Raw genomic sequence first — 20647 nt, forward strand, 5'->3', positions numbered from 1 at the left:
GAAGGAAGTAATGGTTCTGTTTCTCAAGGAGAGTTGTATTCTACCAATGACAGAAGGAGAGGCTACCAGGAGACTGGAAATCCCGTACTGCAAGGATCTCCAAGAGCAAGGAAGAAGTTTTAAAAATGGACTGTGTGAAGGATACAAGGCTTTCAGAAAAGAAAATGGGGAGCTGAATAAAGGAGAGAAAAAGGCTGGATCCCCGGAAGACACTCCAACTTCTTCCCAGTGCCAAGTGCTATGGGAATAACACACTCCTTGGTTAGCATTTCAACAATGATGCCTGTTACACACGCAGATTCTGGGATGGTATTTAAAGGAGCATGCATGCATTTGTTCTTTCACAGATGAGGGTACTCGTAAATTTAAAAACTGGCATCATTTTAAACATTTATTCCATGAGGGTATTCCCTGTTACCTGAAGGAGCTTCCGGATGCATTCATGGTGGCTGTTCTTGGCTGCAAGGTGCAAAGCACTGTGTCCTAAATGGAGGATAAAAAGAAAATTTTTTTGGAAAAAAAGGTCACACATTTTAAATCCCTTTCTAATCTCTGTAAGGAAGACAACTATGAGGAAATAAACTGGTCTCCGACAAAGATGGGATTCTTACTCTCGAGGGGAAGGCCTCAGCTTCTTATCTGTAAAGTTCAGTGACAAAAGAGTGGAGAACACAGAGCATCCCACCCACCGGCTAACATTCAGGGTCTACTCCAAAGGTGTTCTCTCGGGGTGCCACTAAATCTGGGCTAGAAGCTTGCAAGCGACTCATGATACGCAGGTCAGCTCAGCTTCCGGCTGTCAGTATGGACGCCAAACGTCCTGCGTCCACACCGGGCTACGACCACCACAGGCCCAGGAGCCCAAGCGAAGCCGCTTGCTCAGCTGAGAACGTTCGAAACACCCACACACTTAAATCCCGATTTTGGATCTTTCATATTTCCCTCTCCTCCAAATGTGCTCCAGCCCCTGCATGGAAATTACCTGGAGTTTTCAGACACTCAAAATCCTTCTGTGGAAGAAGGGAGAGAGTTGTAAAACCAGTAATACACCATGTAAGTGGTATTTCTTTACGTTCCCTTCACAGAACGGGAGCCCGACATGAGGCACTCTGATGCCTCGGCGGTCAGCTTCGGGAAATCCTCATATGGGATCCAACTCTCGCCACTGTCTGATGGGCCACAGAATTTCTGTGGAAGAGGGCCTGAGGGGCGGCCTCTGGGCAGAAGGTATGGCTCCTGAGACCCTGCCCTGCTGCTCTGTGCTGAGCTGGGAATGGCTTCCTGCAGATCACCACACGGCTTACTCTCTCACCTCAGACGCCCCGGAAAGGGTGCTTTTGAATGAGGTCTTCCCTGGCCTCCGCTTTCAAAACTCCCATTCCTCCGCCCTTTTAATCCTACTCCCTGCTTCCTTCCTGTTCTTTAGGGCACTGAGCACTGGCCCACACTCCCTTGCCACCCCACCCCCTCCACACACACACGTACTATACAACACACATATACCACACAACGCACATACCACACAGCACACACATACCATACGACACACACATCACACAATACATATATACCACACACACACACAACACAATACACCACACAACACACATACCATACAACACACATGCCACACAACACACACATACCACACAACACAGACATACCACACAACACACACATCACACAACACATACATAACACACACACACACACTACACAGCACACACACACCACACAACACACATACCACACAACACACACATACCACACAACACAGACATACCACACAACACACACATCACACAACACAAACATAACACACACACACACACACACACAGATGGAGATGCCTGTGTTTCTTTCCCCACTAGAATATGAACTCACTGAGGACAGGAAGTTCTATCTCATTCCCGGTGTTGTCTCTAGTCCAGCACCGACAGTGCTTAGCAGGTTCTTAATACACACTTGTTCATTTGAATTAGAGGGTATACTCCTTCCAAATGTCTGGGGAGGTGGTTTGAGGGGAGGGAACCAAAATTACCACTGCTAGCCAACCCAGCACACATAGTTAACTCTTAAATCTTTCATTTCCCAAACTTTTTGGCCAAGATATGCCCAATGTAACACCTGTAAACAACGCATACTTTGGGATGTGCTTCCAACATGGTTCCTTAGCCTCGGCGCTATTGATATTTCAAGCTGTGTGTGTTGAGGGGAGGGAGGCTGTCCTATACATTTTAGGATAATAAGCAGTACCTCTGGTCTCTACCCATTATATGTCCATTTCTAACGATCAGAAATGTCTCCAGACATTGCCAGATACCCCTTGGGGGCAAAAATCACCCCAGGTAAAAACCACTGGCTTAGAGAAAACAATTTCTTTTACAGGGTGGTCCAGGCTCCAAATATCGTTTCTGCTTTTTTTTTTTTTTTTTAAAGATTTTATTTATTTCACAGAGATCACAAGGAGGCAGAGAGGCAGATAGAGAGAGAGAGGAAGGGAAGCAGGCTCCCCACTGAGCGGAGAGCCCGATGTGGGGCTCGATCCCAGGACCCTAAGATCATGACCCGAGCTGAAGGCAGAGGCCTTAATCCACTGAGCCACCCAGGCGTCCCTCATTTCTGCTTTTTAAAACAGTCTTAACTCTGTAACTCTAACTAAAAAAAAAAAAAAATTATTTATTTTTTTAAAGATTCTATTTATTTCAGGGGCGCCTGGGTGGCTCAGTGGATTAAGGTCTCTGCCTTCAGCTCAGGTCATGATCCCAGAGTCCCGGGATAGAGCCCCGCTTCCTCCTCTCTCTCTGCCTGCCTCTTTGCCTACTTGTGATCTCTGTCTGTCAAATAAACAAATGAAATCTAAAAAAAAAAAAAAAAAAAAAAGATTCTATTTATTTCAGAGAGACCGAGAACGCACACGTGCACAAGTGGGAAGGGAAGGGAAGAGGGAGAAGAAGAAGCAGGCTCCGTGCTAAGCAGGGAGCCCGATGCGGGGTTCGATCTGCGTATGTGGAGATCATGACCTGAGCCGAAGGCAGACTCTTAACTGACTGAGCCACCGAGGCTCCCCCTGACTGTAAATCTTTAATTATTAGAGAATAAAACTCCTAGGAAATACATACTTAAAAATTAAAGGGTTTTAGGACCCCAGTGAGCTGCACAAAAGCACATGTAAGGTCAGAAAATCAGACTCCTTCTTTTCTGAAACCAGCTGAACTAAAGGATTCTAAGGGTATCGTGAGGGGGAGCTGTTTAGATGGTAAAGAACAGAGAGAGGCAGCAAACCCTCTAACCCCGCCCAAACGGGTGAGGATGAGGAAGGTCAGGAATGGAGACCCTTGGACTTAGGAAGACAAACCTCTTCTCTTCCTCTTCCTCCTTTCACTGCATGAGACCCCCTCCTTGACCCCCTCCTTCCAGGATATACACTGCATCATAGAGTTCGGTAACAATATGCATTAAATAGGCTTTGGTGGGCTAGCCAAGCCCCCAACTGTCATCTGTAGTGTTTCTAAGGCCAAACACATCCTGAGTTTTAAACACATGCCTTGCAGATGAACTTCTGGAAGCCCTCCTGATCGTAAGTAGAAGGTTGATTATGTCACGTGTGAAGTGCGTGAGCTTTCGTCTGTGTGGTGGACAGAAGCTATTCTACATAAGGAGCACCCACTGGAAAAACACAATTCTCCAGAGACAAGAGGTAGGGAGATTTAAACTCAGCGATAAAATATACCACAGGGCTTCACTGCACTCCAAGTGTTCTAGTCATACCTGGAAGTAAGTGCTGTGTTTCTAAAGAAACACAATTCTTTTATTCCCTGGCCCCGTGTGATGTTTTCCTAAACCAGGAGCACAGCAGTCTTTGCAATTCAAATAGTCTCAAAATCCAAATAATACATCATTCTCTGGACGTTACACTGAAGTGAGAGGTCCCTCACTGCTATGGTTAAAACAAAATCCTCTTTCCAAATGCAAAATTTTCTGGAGAGAATACATTGTGTTATCGACAGAATCTCAGTGCAATGAGACAGTGTCTAAGTCTGACCCCCATTCAGCTGTGGATCTGTCTGGGATATCATGAAACAAATTTCCAAAAATAAATAACATGGCAATCCTAATCCAGGACATTCTGGCAGAACTCTGCCTGTAAGTAGAAAGACTGGTGTTATTTGTAAGTCAAGAGTTGCAGGCTATTACAGGTAGTATACAAATCCTATTAATGAAAGGGAGTCTAAAAACGATGGCCCAGGAGCACCTGGACAGATCCATCAGTAGAACGGGTGACTCTTGAACTTGGGGTCATGAGTGTTGAGTCCCACACTGGGTGGAAAGATGACTTTAAAAAATAAAAATAAAAGTAAAACGGATGGCACAGCCATTCTCGCCATGGAACGCCTTCCCCCCAGTGACCTCAGACAATAACCATTTACTCATACTCAATTCTTTAAGATCACTGGAGAAAACAGAAAAGAATTAATGAACAGAGGACATTAATTAATGACAGTTGGGGGCTTGGCTAGCCCACCAAAGCCTATTTAATGCATATTGTTACCGAACTCTATACTCTTCAAGTATATGTGAAAAATTTTGAGACTAATGAAGTCAGAAGATACAGATAAGCTAACAAGGGCAAAGTCTGAAAAATCATAGTTTTAGATAATATAAAAAGCTTTAGAAAAACAAAGAGAACAATACTCAACTAGATAAGATTTAAAATATTTTCTTAGAAATCAGAATTTCAGAATGCTGACCATACTTAAACAACAAAAGTATAAATCTGGTTCTTATTTATAATTTTAAATATATTTAAACATCATTAGTCTTCGTAATCCTCATCTTTTCACCAAATTTTCATCACTGAAGTGCAGGTCCATTTACCTTGTTATATCCCCAGGAGAGGATCCAAATATGAGAGATGTATTTATAACCACTATTTTTACTATTAGTTAATGGGATTATCCTTTAGTTCCCCCTAGTATAGATCTGTATAGCATTCCATATAGAATTAAAAGACTTCCTTGCATGGGTATATACCATCTGAAATACTTTCATAGTGAGGTTAGGTTGATGGTTGTATATGGCTGACCTTTCTTACTGCCCATACACAGGTCCATAGCAAGTAGAGTACTACAGATCATATAATCCTATTTTGTTTGTTTGTTTTTCCTTATTCCAAAAGAAAATATGAAATACACTTCCTTGGCTATAATTTGCACTTACAGTTTAAACAACCCATCCTCTTAAATGCCTAAATTCTAAGATGGATAGATACTACCTTGTGTGTCTTTACATGGTATCAAATTTGAGTGGGATTGGGGGGCACCAAGAAAGTCCACCTGGACTTTCTTCAAAATAAAACCTCAATAAGCCCTTGGAAACCCCAGAGAGAAGTCAGGGTTTTCAAGCATTCTATCTTCTCAAGACTATGCATTCTGAGGTTTGCATACCTCAGTTCTCACTCTCCTAAGTTGCTCTTCTTCTGTGAGAAAGGACATTTTATTTTGAAGGTTAAGTGTGCAAAGGGATCAGAGAAAATTTCAGCTATGGGTAGGAGATACAAAATGAACATTATCCTCTAACCCCTGCCTCTGCCCCCTTGTGTAACAAAACCTTTGGTATTTTTAACTGGGCACAGTGCTGCCCAGATTCCCCAGCTTCCCATAAAGCTGAGTGTGGCCACAGATCACACTCTGTCCAATGAGATCTAAGTGTGTGTCATTCATGGGCTGTGCTTGTCCTTACCCTTGTGGCTACTGGGACACAGACTCGGGGGAAGCCATCCTGGAACACAAGGACCAGAGCCACACCCCGGATGATGGAGCAACCACATCTGAATCCTTCACAGGGCGGAGCTGAGGTGCCATACCCATTTGGGACTTTCAACTGAGAGAAAATTCTATGTGTTTAAACCACTCTTGCTTCGGTATCCTCTCCCATTGCGCCAAATATATGCACTCACTAATACAGGCGGTCTGAAAGCTAATGCTTCAGGGAAGCCCTGATAACAAACAGAAGAATCTTTGGTCTTCTTCAATCTCCTGTTCATGCTTCTGTTCAATCCTGCCTCCTTCTCCAGGGTGCTAAATGCAGGCATCACCACATCCCTACCCTCAAAAAAGTCCCAAGAGCCCATTTTACTATTTATCCAGAAGAAGTGTTTTCTAAGGAAACAGACAGAAATGCCAATCCTTACATCGATGAAGAACCAGAGCAAACAAAATAAAAGATGCTAGACAAGTAACATAGATCCACTTCAAAGATGGCGTCGTGAGCTCGGGAACCGGCTTTCCCCACGTGATCAGGACACGCCCCTGTGGTGATGTTGGCAAACAGGCAAGTAAGGAATGGGAGGAACATCCAAAACCAAAAACATACAGTCACGAGCTTCTGCCAGTCTGGGTTTCCTTTTTCTGATTTGTACCATGAAAGTAGCTGGCTTGGTGATTGTAAAAAACATAAGTAAAGATGCAAAACCTTTTCAAAAGTCTCACGTGTAAAAGATAATAAAGGTGTTGTGGGTGAAGTGGGAGTAATCACGATCATCTTGAAGCCAAACGCTGGGAGCCCTAACAGTGTCCTGGGCACTGGGACGGCCACACTGACCATCTCACTGAAGCCTCAAAGGCCATTCATCTAAAATGATAGGACTGTTGTTGTATTGGAACCATACCCAAGGCCTTATCTTCTGACAGTGCTGCGCTTGTAAGATCACTTGTAAAGCATCCATAAAAATTCTCTGGTTAGACTTCTAAGTTTCTTGTGGAAAGATAGTTGTTTAAAAAAAAAAAGTAGTTAAAAACACTTTGCTTCTTAAAACCCCTTTTCAAATCTAATCACTGGTTTTAAAAATAGGATATTACACCAGTTCAGTCATCCTGTAGCCTTGGTAGATAACACTAATAAAAAGGGTCAGCATAGTATATTTTGAAAGGTTTTTTCCCAAAAAATTGTTACAGGGCAGTGTGATGTACAGTTAACAGATTCCTGCACCAGTTCTCAGTGGGTGTTTGGATTGAAGTTGGCCATTTCTCATTAATAATGTGGCAGTGTTTAAGTAGGTTTACTAAAAAAATAACACTTCTAAGAGCTGAGCCATTTAGTTCATCCCTCAACCACCATAAAAGGTGTTTTGGATAAATGACGGCCAACTGAGGCACAGTGACTAATGAATTGTTCTGTTCTTCCTTCCTTTCCTTTTCTTTCTTTCTTTTGGGATTTTATCTATTTATTGGATAGAGAAAGAGTGAGAGAGAAAAAGCAGGGGGAGAGGAAAAGGGAGAGGGAGAAGCAGACTCCCTGTTGAGCAGGGCCTGATGTGGGGCTTGATCTCAGGACCCCGGGATCATGACCTGAGGTAAAGGCAGACGCTTAATGACTGAGCCACCCAGGTGCCCCTGTGCTGTTCTCTCCTGAGAGAGAAAGATGGGGGTAGGTGATACAGCAACCCGAAGGACTCAGGCACAGGCAGTAAAAGCCATCATGTTTACCTTGTTTGTTGCGAAGGACAAAGTCTGAGGAGTGTTGTTGCTCTAGATAACACAACCAACATCTCCCTCTACATTTTCCTTGCAGCCTTTTCCTTCTTTTGTTCCTACATTTCTCTGCATGCTTTCAAAGAAATCGTGAGAGGTCAGTGTCTCATTCAGACAAAAGTAAAATGATAAGCCTGAAGATCAAAGTGCTACCCTCATTGCTAAAAATGTTAGTGGGGAGGGAAGTGACTGGCAGGTTTGAGACATTTTTACCTCATCGAATGTCTGAACAATGTCCTGGGCCCACACAGTGCCGTGGAGTCCACTAATTTCTACCAGGGCTAAAAAAAGATGGAGTGTGGCAGTGCCCACTGACCGGCACAGAGAGCAGCCAGGAAGAGTCTGCAGTGTCCCCTCTGGTGTTGCTTATGGGAGAAGGGGTCATCTCAGTCAGCAAGGCAGTGGGGGCTACACTAGGGTGTCCAGGTCTCAAAGACCGACACTTCATCAGGCTCTTAAAAACTGAGTTAGTGCTCTGGTAGGAAATAAAGACTCTCCCCAATGTTATACGATGGCACAAAAATGTTAAGAGCTTTAAGTGTCTGAAATGATACTGGTGGAATTTTGGAGGGCGGGGGAGGCAACCTGTAGAGTATATTATATAATGTGATCTCAACTACGTAAAACTGTGCCAGGAAAAATCTGGAAGGAAATGTAGAAAAATAGTAAAAGTTTTCTCTTCTTGTTAAGAGTAGAAGCATTGGTAGGGGTGCCTGGGTGACTCAGGCTGCTGAGCAACTGACTCTAGTTTCAACTTGAGTCACGGTCTCAGGGTCCTGGGATTGAACCCCATAGAGGGCTCCATGCTCAGCAGGGAATCGGCTTGCGGATTCTCTCCTTCTCCCTCTACCCCTCCTCCCACTTGCACTCTCTCTCTCTCAAATAAATAAATAAAATCTTAAAAAAAAAAAAAAAAGTAAAAGCACTGGTTAACTTCTCTGTAGTTTTCTATATTTCTTTAATCTTCTACACTGAGCATTAGAGAAACATATTTTCCCTATTTAAAAAGACAGGAGAAGAGATATTTGGTTATGATAGAGATAACTAGATTCCTATTTCTTTTTTAGATAACCTATTTCTTTTTAAAAAAGATTTATTTATTTATTTGAGAGAGAGAGAGAGAGGGAGCAAATGCATACATGGGGTGGAGGGGCAGAGGGAGAGGGAGAGAAAGTCTTAAGTAGACTCTGCACCGAGGGTGGAGCCTAATATAGGACTTGATCTCACAACCCTAAGATCACGACCTGAGCAAAACCGAGAGTCCAATGCCTAACCATCTGTTCCACCCAGATGGTCACCCTAATTTATTTTTTAACATCCAATGCAATGAAACGAATCTGTATTATAGCTCTGATTTATTCACTCAAACTAATTCCTTTAGATTAGGACTTTCTTAGAAAACTCCATCTACTTACAATGATACACTTCTCATCAAGGGTACTTAGGCGATCACACTGCCCTTGCCTATACATAGGATGATTTTTAAGGTTATAACAATTAACTTTAAAAACAAACAAAATTAAGGATGACTTTAATCAGTGCAACATAAATTAGCATCTCCCTAGAGCAACACTGGAGCAATCTAGGGAACTCATGTTCCCTAGAGCAACACTGGCTTCACATTAGAATCACCTGGGGAGCTTCAGGTAGTTACTTAGGGAAACCATTCTTTCATTGGTATTGACAACTCTCAAAGGTTTTCTGGGTGGTTTGTTTTTGGTTTTGGGGTTTTTTGGTTTTGTTTCGTTTGGAGCTTTCTGTGGTACTGCTCAGGAAAATCATTCTGCTGCTTCAATCACTCTTTATTTTTGACCAAAAATGGTTTTACCAGTTTGATACCTCAGTTACCTGACTTGACTTTAAGTGGCTTTTAGCCTGTCCTAAAAAAACAGATCTGTTCTCAAAGGATAAAGATCCCCTAACACTGAGATTTAAAAAAAAAAAAAAAAAAGTAATGCCACAGACTTTTTGAAAATAATTCTGAAACAAAGTCCTCCAACCATATTTTGAGTATTACCAGCATTCTCACAACACATGACTGACCTCTCCCTTCCAAATGATTACTCTGAGGTGGCCAGTGTGTTGGGGGTGAGGGGGAAGGGATCCTTTACCGATGAATGCAAAGCCTAGATAAAGACATGGAAATAGACTGATTTCATATACCAGTAAAAACTAACAAAGGCCTGTCAGAAGGCAGAGGTTTTGAAGTACAATAGAGAAATGAAAAGCCATCAGTAGGCGCTTTGATCTAGCCAGCAGGGGCAGAACCCCAGGCTGGAGACACCAGGGGCTCCTTCTTGTAGAACAATGTTCATAGAAGACATGACTACACTTTCTTCTCTCTCCATTTGCCTCGTTCATCATAGAGCAACACTGGCTTCACATTAGAATCACCTGGGGAGCTTTATAAAAAATCCCAGCTGGCTAGCAACCTTGACAATGGAATCTGAATCTCAGAAGAGAGAGAGTGTGGGTATATATGCGTGGGGGTTTACTCCCGCCCTCCCGGGTGACTCAGAGGCACTGAAGCACGATAAGGGGTGAGGAGACACGGGGCAGCTGGTCCAGAGGAAGACCATGGCTCCTATCCACAGAGCTCACCTCAGCTGGCTGACCAAATGAGCTCCTAAGCAACACACCACATTTCATCACCTCATACGATGATTTGTAAAGAATAAAAATTACAAAATATTGTCCACACATATAATCAGAGAAAATGATATTTTAAAACACAGAATAAGAAGCATATAGTTTCTAGTTGGCTGACCACATACAAGATGGAAACACTTGTAAAGGCACAAATGATGAAACCACGTCAGAGCTTAGTCATTAGCGGTGATTCTAGGTTCTTCTTTTGACGTATCTGCAGACTGGAAATTCTCCACCATGAACGTGTCTCACCTTTGTGATACCTACTATTGTGCTGGCCTGTTGGTTTAAGAGATAAAAACCACATACCGGCAGCATCTTGGGCAGTCACGTCCACGCCATGTGTCACCATGACCCTGAGGCATTCCACATGCCCTTTCGTAGCGGCAAGATGAAAGCTGGAAGAGAGGTAAACACAACTGCCTTAAGATCTCCACTCTCGGGAGTCCAACCCCAATAATACTTTTTGCCTCTTCATGTACACTTTATCTCACCTGAGCTCCACAACCACCCAGTGAGGAGGTATTATTAGCAACCTCGCTTTAAAGATGAGGAAACTTGAGGTTCCAAGGGGTCTGATAATTTTCTCAGTGACCCTTTTTATTAAGTAAGGGAACAGGAGCTAGATCTTGGGTTTTCCAACCTACAGACCAGGCTTGAAAGAGATGAGATTCTACTACATCATTCATCTCTTTAAGAAACATGAGAGTCCAAATTAGAGTCAATTCCTAAACAATAAGTAATTTATCAACTTTTTTCTGTTGTCTAGTGCTTTCACCAAAGCCATTATTTCTAAGTAACTACTCTATAAAGAGAAACCTAAGCAAAACAATGGTCATGGTTCTTGGACAACATCAGTGTCAAATCCACTGTCGTGCTGTAGCTGAATGATGGCAGTTGTACACAACTTTTGTTAGTGGCTAGTATGTACCAACCACCTTCTCATTTTTATACATCATCTCTTTTCCTTCTCATAATAGCCTTTGGAGGTGAGTCCTGTCACTGTGTCCATTAGATGGCAGGTGTCTGTACTCAGTCAGGTGGAAACAGCATAAAGGAAAGCCCATAATTGGGCTCCAGTATTCACTGATATTTGGGGGTTCAAACCATGCTCGGCATGTACAGACTCACCATTTAGTGAAGGGATTGCTTCCTAATGCTACACCAATCATCCCTGAGGATCCCAAGGGTGAAGAGCACTTCTATAGACAGAAGTAAAGCATAATTCCACGGGGCATTCGGGTTCAGAGGCTGAGAAGGCCAAAATCTTGGGAAGATCTCCTTCCTATAGAAGGAGGTTAATGAACCTTCCACTTCTTCCCCTGTCTCAGTTCTATTCGTGGGAGTTACTTTCTCAGGATACTTGCCATGCAGCATTTTACCTGTGAGTTAACACCGTTAAGGTTGTATTTGGGACAGGACCTTTAACTGGGGCCCAGAGTCTCACCCAAATTGCAAATCCATGACCTGCACTGACGCAGAACCCCAGTCTTCTTGACCCCACGCCTCTGCTCTGAAGCATGAGGCTGAGTGAATGTGGGCAGATCAGCAAAGAGGACACATCAGGTCTAGTTGCAGATCAGCCATACCTTAGCTATGTATCTTGGGGAAGTCAACTTGACTCTCTGACTTTAAATTTCCTTCATTATCAAGTGCTGGGATTGCGTCAGCTGATATCTGCTACTTCCTCCAGCTCTAACAATCTTAGCTTTGTTGGCTCTAATCACACCAACCATTTCTGCATTTGTGTAGCAATTTATGTGACATGTTTCCTTCCAGCCAAATCGACTTCGTGGATGATTCCACAGTATGGTCCAACTTTGATCATACGGAGGGACGTGGGACTGTGGTAACTTGTTTAAATGGAACTCCTGGTTAAATACAACTCAACCAAAAAACCTCCCTAGAAGGCAGCACAGTGAAACCCTTGTTTCAGCATTGTTGGGCTAACCTAATTTACAGTAAGTCAAGTTCACCTTCAGGCAAAGTTTCTTTTAACTGATCTGGCTGGAAGGTTTCTAAAATTTTTTCAGCATAAGTAACAGTGTATGTATGTAACATGTAACATGTATGTTACATGCCCTGGAGGACATGAAGTCACCATTAAGAACCTCAATTATTGATCTCACCCTCTTAAGGCTCTTAATCTGCATGCCCCAGATTATTAATCCCTAATATTCATTAATATTTCTCTTCTTTTCTTCATGTCTGTATGTTTGCTTCTAAGATGTTCACTCTGCCATCTTCTATGACCAGGGGAGAACTAAATCAACTATCTGAGCAAGACAGCCCTATCCTATGCTAGAGATAAAAGTACCAGGATTAGTAATTAGCATGCACACATACAATATATACATACATGTGTACAGATATGTAACGTCTGATTAAAGTACAACATATGTAAAGAAAACGTCACATATCACAATTATAGGGCCTGCTCATTTTCACAAATGGAATATACCCATTTTATTTTCATAAGGACACAGACATGGCCAGAGACCCAGAAGTCCTCCTAGTATCTCCTGCCAGCACTCCCGAAAGCTCTCCACGCGTCCCTTCTAGTTACTAACCCCCCAGCGCATGTGTTATTTGTATTTTTCCTACTCTGAGGCTTCCTGGAGTGTCACTGGGTTGCATACAATATTCCCAGGGGGTTGAAATTACAGAGACATGTGATGAGGAAGCATGACTGTACGTTTCTACTATACGTTGATAGAGGGGGTCTGATGAAGGTGCAATACTATTCCACAGATGTAGGGTTCAGGATCTTTATTTAGAAGGTCAAGAATTGTGACAAGAATTGTAAGAAGGCAGGAGAACTGAGGTGCTAGGAAGTTGGGCTCAAAATTCAATTCTAGGCAGAACCTTTCTTAGACATTTCTTTTTAAAATAAAAGCCCTTTGATGGCTGTAACACATCTTTGATGGCTGTAACACATTTTACTGAGGGATCCAGTTAGTTAAGGTTTCACTGCATATGATTTAATAAATTGTGTGTGTGTGTGTGTGTGTGTGTGCGTGCATGGCTTCATTGTACCATCTCTCATTACAGTCTGGATCAGGGAGTGACTTTTTTCCCTCTATTCTGGGAACCCTCCATCTATTCTCCTGCAGAATACTGTGTCCTACTGAGAAAACAGAATAATGAGATCCTTTCACCACTCTATCCCCATGTATTTGACCCAAAATTTCAGCACTCATCCCTCTACAGATAAAATGAACAAAGTACTAATAATTAGAAATAGATTATATAAGGACAGGTATTCATGTTTGTAATTTTATACTGCATGATGTTTTTAGCTAGTAAAATCATTCTTAATTGTTGTGATTCAATAAATATATCATGATTTCAAGGTGTTTCTCAGACAAAGGGGATGGGCATGAAAAGCAGGAAAGGGAAGAATTGATCACTTTAGCCAAAAGTTTCTAATTCATTTTTCTAGACAAAGAATTCCCCTATGGATCATCACCCTGAGTACGTATTTCCAGGAAATGTGCACAAAGCCAAGAAATACAACATGAAAGTTTGCTCTTAGGGAATATTTACTAATGCTGTGCCTCATCTGTTTGCCTCTCCAGATTTGCCCTCCACCTTTATCCCCTGGGTCAGTGGCCCCAGAAGCACTCCTTTTATGGACTGCGTTCAATGGGCTGCCTTATCCTCTGGCTTCTGGTTGGGTTCCACTAATGGGAGGCACTTATGAGAGATAGGAGGATGAGAAGGGAGAGTTCAGGGCGCTATCCTCTCTACTCCTTCCCTGCGAGGCCACACACACTGGCTCTCAAGACTATGAAATTCACAGCTCTGGGGGCCAGTTGCCTTGAAGCTGTAGCTCTCTCTTGGTTTTGGGAACTTCTCTCTCTCGTACCCTCAGTCCCTTCAGGTGGGGGGAAGGGGCACGAAGGAGGGGAGAGAATGCTGGAACAAATTCCCACTGTTACTGGCTCAAAGTTCCTTCCCCAACCCTGCTGATTTAACTCTGACCAAAAATTTGTAAATAGTTCCTTTTTTAAAGGGTCATCCATGATCCTACCTGAGGGGCCTCCTTCTTATTGGAACCTTAGAGGACACCACTGACACCAGGGTATTCTGTGTGTGACCATCCACAGGATGAACTGTTAGGTTCCTCTGGACATTATTTGATTAAATATTTACAGGGGCAAACTAAGGCTTTTTGAAAAAGGTTTTACCCCACATGTAATTTACTACTTAAGAGAGTCAGGTATTTTGGCTAAAAAGCTTTGATGGGAGAATGTGCCAAATCACATTAATTATACAGAATATGATATGGAACTTGAAAAGAGTTTTCGGATATAGTGTCAGGCCAAAGTAGAAATCAGTTTAAAAGATTCAAAAATATAGCTCTGGAAGGATCAGGAAAACAATGGACTTAAATGAACACCACATGCAGTCCAGAATACTCCACCGTGCAATAAAGAAATGCTAACATTGATTTAAACTGGATTTGGTCTTGAAAGACTATCCACAGTATATATGAGCACATATAGTTGTACGGGCTACAACTAGGTTCTCAAATTGAGAATGCCTTTGTAAGTTCTATGCACATACACTGTGGAATAACATGGTTCTTCAGTAGTGAGTTGGAAGCAAAAAAAGGTTTAGTAAAATCTTCAATACCATATGCTATATTCTACACTCTGTTTATATACTGTATGGTACTCTACACAGTATATACTAACTATATCTACTACTCTACTGCACTGTAAAATAATCTGTGAACTACATTTAGAAAGAGGAAATACAACCATCGAGACATGTAGCTATTTTGGTATCTGTTGACCACTCTAACTCCTTAAAATAACCTCCCTCTTATCTAATGTGTCGCTGCCATAGAATTTGTCAGAAAATCATTTTACTACCTGACTTGGGACATAGGGTCTATAACGTGAGTTTGCTAAACCAACTACCACATAAAAGAAAACCAAAATGACCAAAATGACCAGTGTACTTAGTTTTTATTTTTTATTTTTTAGTTTTATTAGTAATCTCTATGCCCAACACAGGCTCGAACTCACAACCTTCACCAAGATCAACAGTCGCATGCTCTACCCACTAAGCTAGCCAGGTGCCCTTAGTTTTTGTCCTGTTTTTATGTAAGCTGTACAAATGCAAGAGAAATAAGGCACAGATGAGGCAATGACATGACTGTGTCAGCAACCTCCCAGCAATCCATCTCTTATACACGGGAGCACTAAGAACTAGTTGCCTTACCCTTGAACAGGAACCAACTACCAGCAAAAAGAGCTGTGCCATTGTGTTTAATCCTCCTTAGAGAGAAAGCGGCTGGAAGATACAGCCCTGTCTTCTTTCTCTCATTCCCCATCTCTGTCCCTAGAAAGAAGTTCTTAATCAGGAGTGGAGTAAATGCCACTATACAGAAGGGTAAGATGGGAAAATGACATTGCTGTTATTGTTGTGTATTTAGTTTGGACAACCAGTCATTTTAAAGTTTTTGACTTCAGAATCTCCTAATAGCCATGATTTTGAAAATTAAACAAGCCTTCTAACATTACAGCTTTCCTAGAGCTTAGAGGAATGACAAATATATGCAGTCAGATGAGAAAGTATAACCAAAAAATGTGATACTGGGGAGGTAAGACATGTAATATTCAAGGACTCAGACTGAGTGGGTTTCAGTCTGTGCTTTGCCATTTATTGGCGTGTGATCTTGGGCAAGAGGTCTCCATAACTCAGTTTCCACATCTGTAAAATGGGCTGTGAGGGATCAATGACTTACAAGGAAGAGCACTTAGCAAAATATGAAGCACATGGTAAATTGCCCCCCACCCCCCCACCCCCCGCAAACCACCACTTGTTAGGGCCTCATCAGCAAAAGGCAAGGCTAAGAGTCCAGGATGTGCTGCTTCATAAAAGGATTTGTTTCAATGTTCTAGAAAAGATGGGCTAGAAGTTAAATCAGAACCAGCATTGCTTAGGAAATAAAGAAGGAAAGGGAAGGAATAAAACTGATATGCCTCTCCACTGAATGGAAACTCGGGAACAAAGTTGTAGACAACAAAAAAAGCCATCCAAAGACCAGCTTTGTCTGAAGCTCACACTTGAGCTGCTAACATTCTGGCACCTTTCACGGAAGTGATAATCCACAAAACAGGATTTGGCAGCAGCGAGTCATTAGCATTTAGCCTCTGAATGGGAACAAAAAGCAGGGCCAATTTTTAATAAGATACTCAAGGGGGAAGTTGGGTTCAGTTGGGTGGAAAAACATGATTAGTCACTGGCAGAACCCGGATTTGTAAATGACAGTGAGTAGGTTTCTTTTCTTACCCAGTGACTGATAAATGGAGGCATCCTGGGTGGCAGCCATCCAGGTGACTGGTGGGTTGGGGGCCGCCCTGTCTGGATTGCAGGTGGGCATCTAGGGGTTACCAGAGGCTTAGGGAGCAGACGGTGCCCCCAGTCAGCACACAACTCATGAAGAGCGTGGTTCGCAGCCTCTAATGTCCTGGGTCCTGGATGGCTGGTAATGGAAAACACCTCCAAAGAGAGTTTGCAGATCTGGGGGAGGTTGGAGGAGGCAAAGTAGTATAGGTGATAAATGCCACCCTCTAACGCCAAAACAGTCTCGACAAAGTTAATTCTCAGGCCTTGGAGCTAACCCAAGTATCAGACAGTTTTCATATTTCCAGAGTTGTATATTTTTGTAAGTACTGCTATAGCTAAATAAATCAACTCACTCATATATTTATACTACGATACCAAGGTATTTATGTGCCAGACAGTGTGCTGAGCACGAGAAACACATGGCAAATAAACAAAGCCCTCATGGATCTCTAAAGAGAAACCAGTGGTTCTTACTGGGGGTGACTCTGCCCTACCGAAGGGACATCAGGCAACGTCTGGAGATATTTTTGATCATTCCTGGGGTGGGTGGTAGGTGGTGGGCGTATTCTACTGGCATCTGATATGTAAAGGCCAGAGATGCTGCGAAACCTCCTACGATGCACAGGACAGCTCCCAAAGACAATTATCTAGTCCAAAATGCCAATAATGTCAATATGTCAAAATGTTGACAGGGCCCAGGTTGAGAAACTCTGATAAACCATAAAAAAAAAATGTATAATGCTAAAATATAATTCTATTAAAACAAATTAAAGACGGAGAAAGCAACATGAGTCGCTTTTGATCTTTTTATTGAGCTATAATTCATGTATCATAAAATTCACCATTTTAGAATGTGCAATTCAGTTGTTTGCGGTATATTCACAGAGTTGTGCAACCATCATTACTATCTAATTCCAGAACATTCTCACTGCCCTAAACAAATCCATATGCCCATTAGGAGTCACTTCCTGTTCCCATGTCCCCCCAAGCCTGGCAATCACTAAGCTACATTCTGGCTCAATGGATCTGCCTGTTCTGGACATTTCACCAAGACAGAATCATATACAATAGGTGCCCTTTTATGTCTGGCTTGTTTTGTGTTTGGCATGTTTTCGAGGCTCATCCATGTTGTAGCATGTATCTCTACTTCATCCCTTTCTTAAAAATATTCCATTGTATGGACAGGTCATATTTTCTTTATCGATTTGATGGTTATGGACATTTAGGTTGTTTCTACTTGTCGTTTACGATGTATCCGTACGTCTAGAGCTTTCTTGTGCAAGCATTTGTGTGGACACCAGTTTTTAATTCTATGGGTATATACCTCGGAGTGGAACTGCTGGCCCTGTGGCGCCCGCACTGAACTGAGAAGCCCCTGACTAGTTTGTAAAGCAGAAACACCATTTCACAATGCCAGCAACGATACAGGAGGACTCCAATCTTTCTGCATTCCAGCCAAGACTTGCTATTGCCTGGCAAATTTTAAGAGATGGGAATTTAATTACAACCTAAATTTTCCAGAGAAGCAATGTTTAAGTCTTTCTTAATGAACCCTTTGAAGTAGTTATTTCAGTTAATTATCAGCTGAAATTTCCCCTTAGAGGAATATAAAAGAGTAAATGCAGAACAAATTCAGAATATCCTTTGGCATTATCTCCACGTGGACTTTTACTCCTCATTAAAAACAGGTGTGGTCTTTCTTTTTGAAGACAAGAAACGTCATTCAAGGGTCTATATATCCTAGGAGAGAGATTTTATTGGCTTGTTTCTCTCTTCAGACCGGTCAAGAATTCAGTGAAAGAGGAAGGAAGGGTATAAAAGTTTTCTACCTGCTCCTCTGACCCCCACCCCTCTCAGCCCGGTGACAGGGACACTCATCACTGCCCAGGGACACAGCAGGGTAGGCTCTCTAAGAGCCCAAGTCTGAGCTACTCAGAGTCACGTTCACAGACCAGGATCTCATTAGAAATGTAGGGGAGCGCCTGGGTGGCTCAGTGGGTTAAGCCGCTGCCTTCGGCTCAGGTCATGATCTCAGGGTCCTGGGATCAAGTCCCGCATCGGGCTCTCTGCTCAGCAGGGAGCCTGCTTCCTCCTCTCTCTCTCTCTCTCTCTCTCTATGCCTGCTTCTCTACCTACTTGTGATCTCTCTCTGTCAAATAAATAAATAAAATCTTTAAAAAAAAAAAAAAAGAAATGTAGGCTCTCAGTCCCCATGCCACGTCTCCTGAATCCAGAGCCGTGTTTTACAACTTGCCAGCTGATCCACCTGCACATTCAAGTTGGAGAACCCCCACTCCCAGTGGAGGACGAATTAAGAACCTCACACTACCATTTTTGCCACATTGCCCGTTGTTTCAAAGCTCTTGGGAAGGCACAATCCCCTTGGGCTTAAAACCAATCTTGTGGGGTATGTTCCACAAAAAAAAGGAATCTACACTCTTTTAAGTTTCATTATAATAGGGAATGTTCAGCGTTGCTTCTACAACTCCGCTGGGCCATTGCACAGAGAAGTAACTGAAAGCAGCACACACAGAGCAGCCTGAAGATTTAAATAATACCACTTTGATCCCTTTGCTGCTTACTGATACCAGGAATTTCTCTGCATTTGTCACTTGGAAAATTCCCAAGGTTTCTGTGCTTATGAGTTTTGTGACTCCCGATCTCTCTTTCTCTCTGCCCCACCTGGGGCACCCTGGCCTCCACAATGAGTTCTGCTTTAACATCCCTCAGCCAGCCCAAGGGAAGGATAACGTTATCCCCATTTCTCCCAAGAAGGACTTGGAAACGTTAGCACAGAGGAGTTTGGTAACTTGCCCCAAGTCCCAGCACTACGAAGCACGGGAACTAACCGAGGCATTCTGCCCCGACGGCCGGCACGGTATCACCGTGTGGGGTAATCCCACCATGTTAAATCACGGGCAATGTGGGAAATACTGCAATTTGTAAACACTGCTCTTTAAAAAAACAATGTTGTGGGGCGCCTGGGTGGCTCAATGGGTTAAGCCTCTGCCTTCGGCTCAGGTCTGATCTCAGAGTCCTGGGATCGAGCCCCGCATCGGGCTCTCTGCTCAGCGGGGAACCCCCTCTCTCTCTGCCTGCCTCTCTGTCCACCTGTGATCTCTGTCTGTCAAATAAATAAATAAAATCTTTAAAAAAATAAATACATAAATGAAAATGTAAAAATAATGAAAAGCAATGTTGATCCTTTAAAAAAAGAAAAAAAGAAGTATTTGATCAAAAAAGCAAATACAGTCTCCTCAGTGGGGCAGATTCGGGTTGCGCGTGCTGGGAATGCAGTCTCAGAGCTGAAGCAAACAGAGCCCGCCACGGAGCTTCCATTTCCTACAAAAGCACTCAGCGAGTTGTGCAAACCTTCCCGAAATAAATAAATGCCTCGGAACAAGACTGAAATATTTCTCCAGGCTCTTAACCCGAAGAGAATTTGAGTTGTTGCTCTTCAGAAGCCCATGAGTGATGGCCTAGAAAGTTCCTTCTATCTTCCAGAGTAATAAACAATTCTTCTGGTTTCTGACTGCCAGCTGAAACATATATTTGGAGGAAATACAAACTCACAAGCCTCCTTTTAGAACAACTCCAATTTTTTTCAGTGTACTCATTCATAGAAACTTCTCTCAAACCCAACTGCTGCCCTTCACTGCAACCCCAGCTCCCAGTCCCAAAGGGGCTGACAGTCAGGTCAAGAATGCAACAGGCTGGGGCACCTGGGTGGCTCAGTGGATTAAAGCCTCTCTGCCTTCAGCTCAGGTCATGATCCCAGGGTCCTGGGATAGAGCCCCACATCAGGCTCTCTGCTCAGCAGGAAGCCTGCTTCCCTTCCTCTCTCTCTGCCTGCCTCTCTGCCTACATGTGATCTCTGAGTGTCAAATAAATAAATAAAATCTTTAAAAAAAAAAAAAAAAGAATGCAACAGGCTGGCCACCTCATTCAGCCCTCCCACCCCTCCCACTGCCTCTGCAACCAACTCTCACTCCTCAAGTCAAGCAAACCCTCATGCCCACACAAAGAAATAACCACACAGCAAACGGTACCGGCACGAGCCACACCCAGAGTCCCAGAGGGTTAAGAGGTTCCAAAAGGATAGG

The 20647-nt window shown here is 42.9% G+C and overlaps 1 protein-coding gene across 6 annotated transcripts in view; it reads right to left on the reverse strand.

The window, feature by feature from the left end:
• The window catches only part of RAI14 (retinoic acid induced 14), a 140356-nt gene that overhangs the window by 23864 nt on the left and 95845 nt on the right, over window positions 1-20647 (reverse strand). For all 6 annotated transcript variants that reach the window (XM_044232945.1, XM_044232955.1, XM_044232968.1 and 3 more), the window contains 2 exons: window positions 10491-10579; window positions 419-483 (listed from right to left, as the gene is read on the reverse strand). In XM_044232945.1, coding sequence (XP_044088880.1) covers window positions 419-483; window positions 10491-10579 — 154 coding nt within the window. The remainder of the gene's footprint in view (window positions 1-418; window positions 484-10490; window positions 10580-20647) is intronic.

This window comes from Neovison vison, chromosome 1 (assembly GCF_020171115.1).
Source record: "Neovison vison isolate M4711 chromosome 1, ASM_NN_V1, whole genome shotgun sequence".
Lineage (NCBI taxonomy): Eukaryota > Metazoa > Chordata > Mammalia > Carnivora > Mustelidae > Neogale > Neogale vison.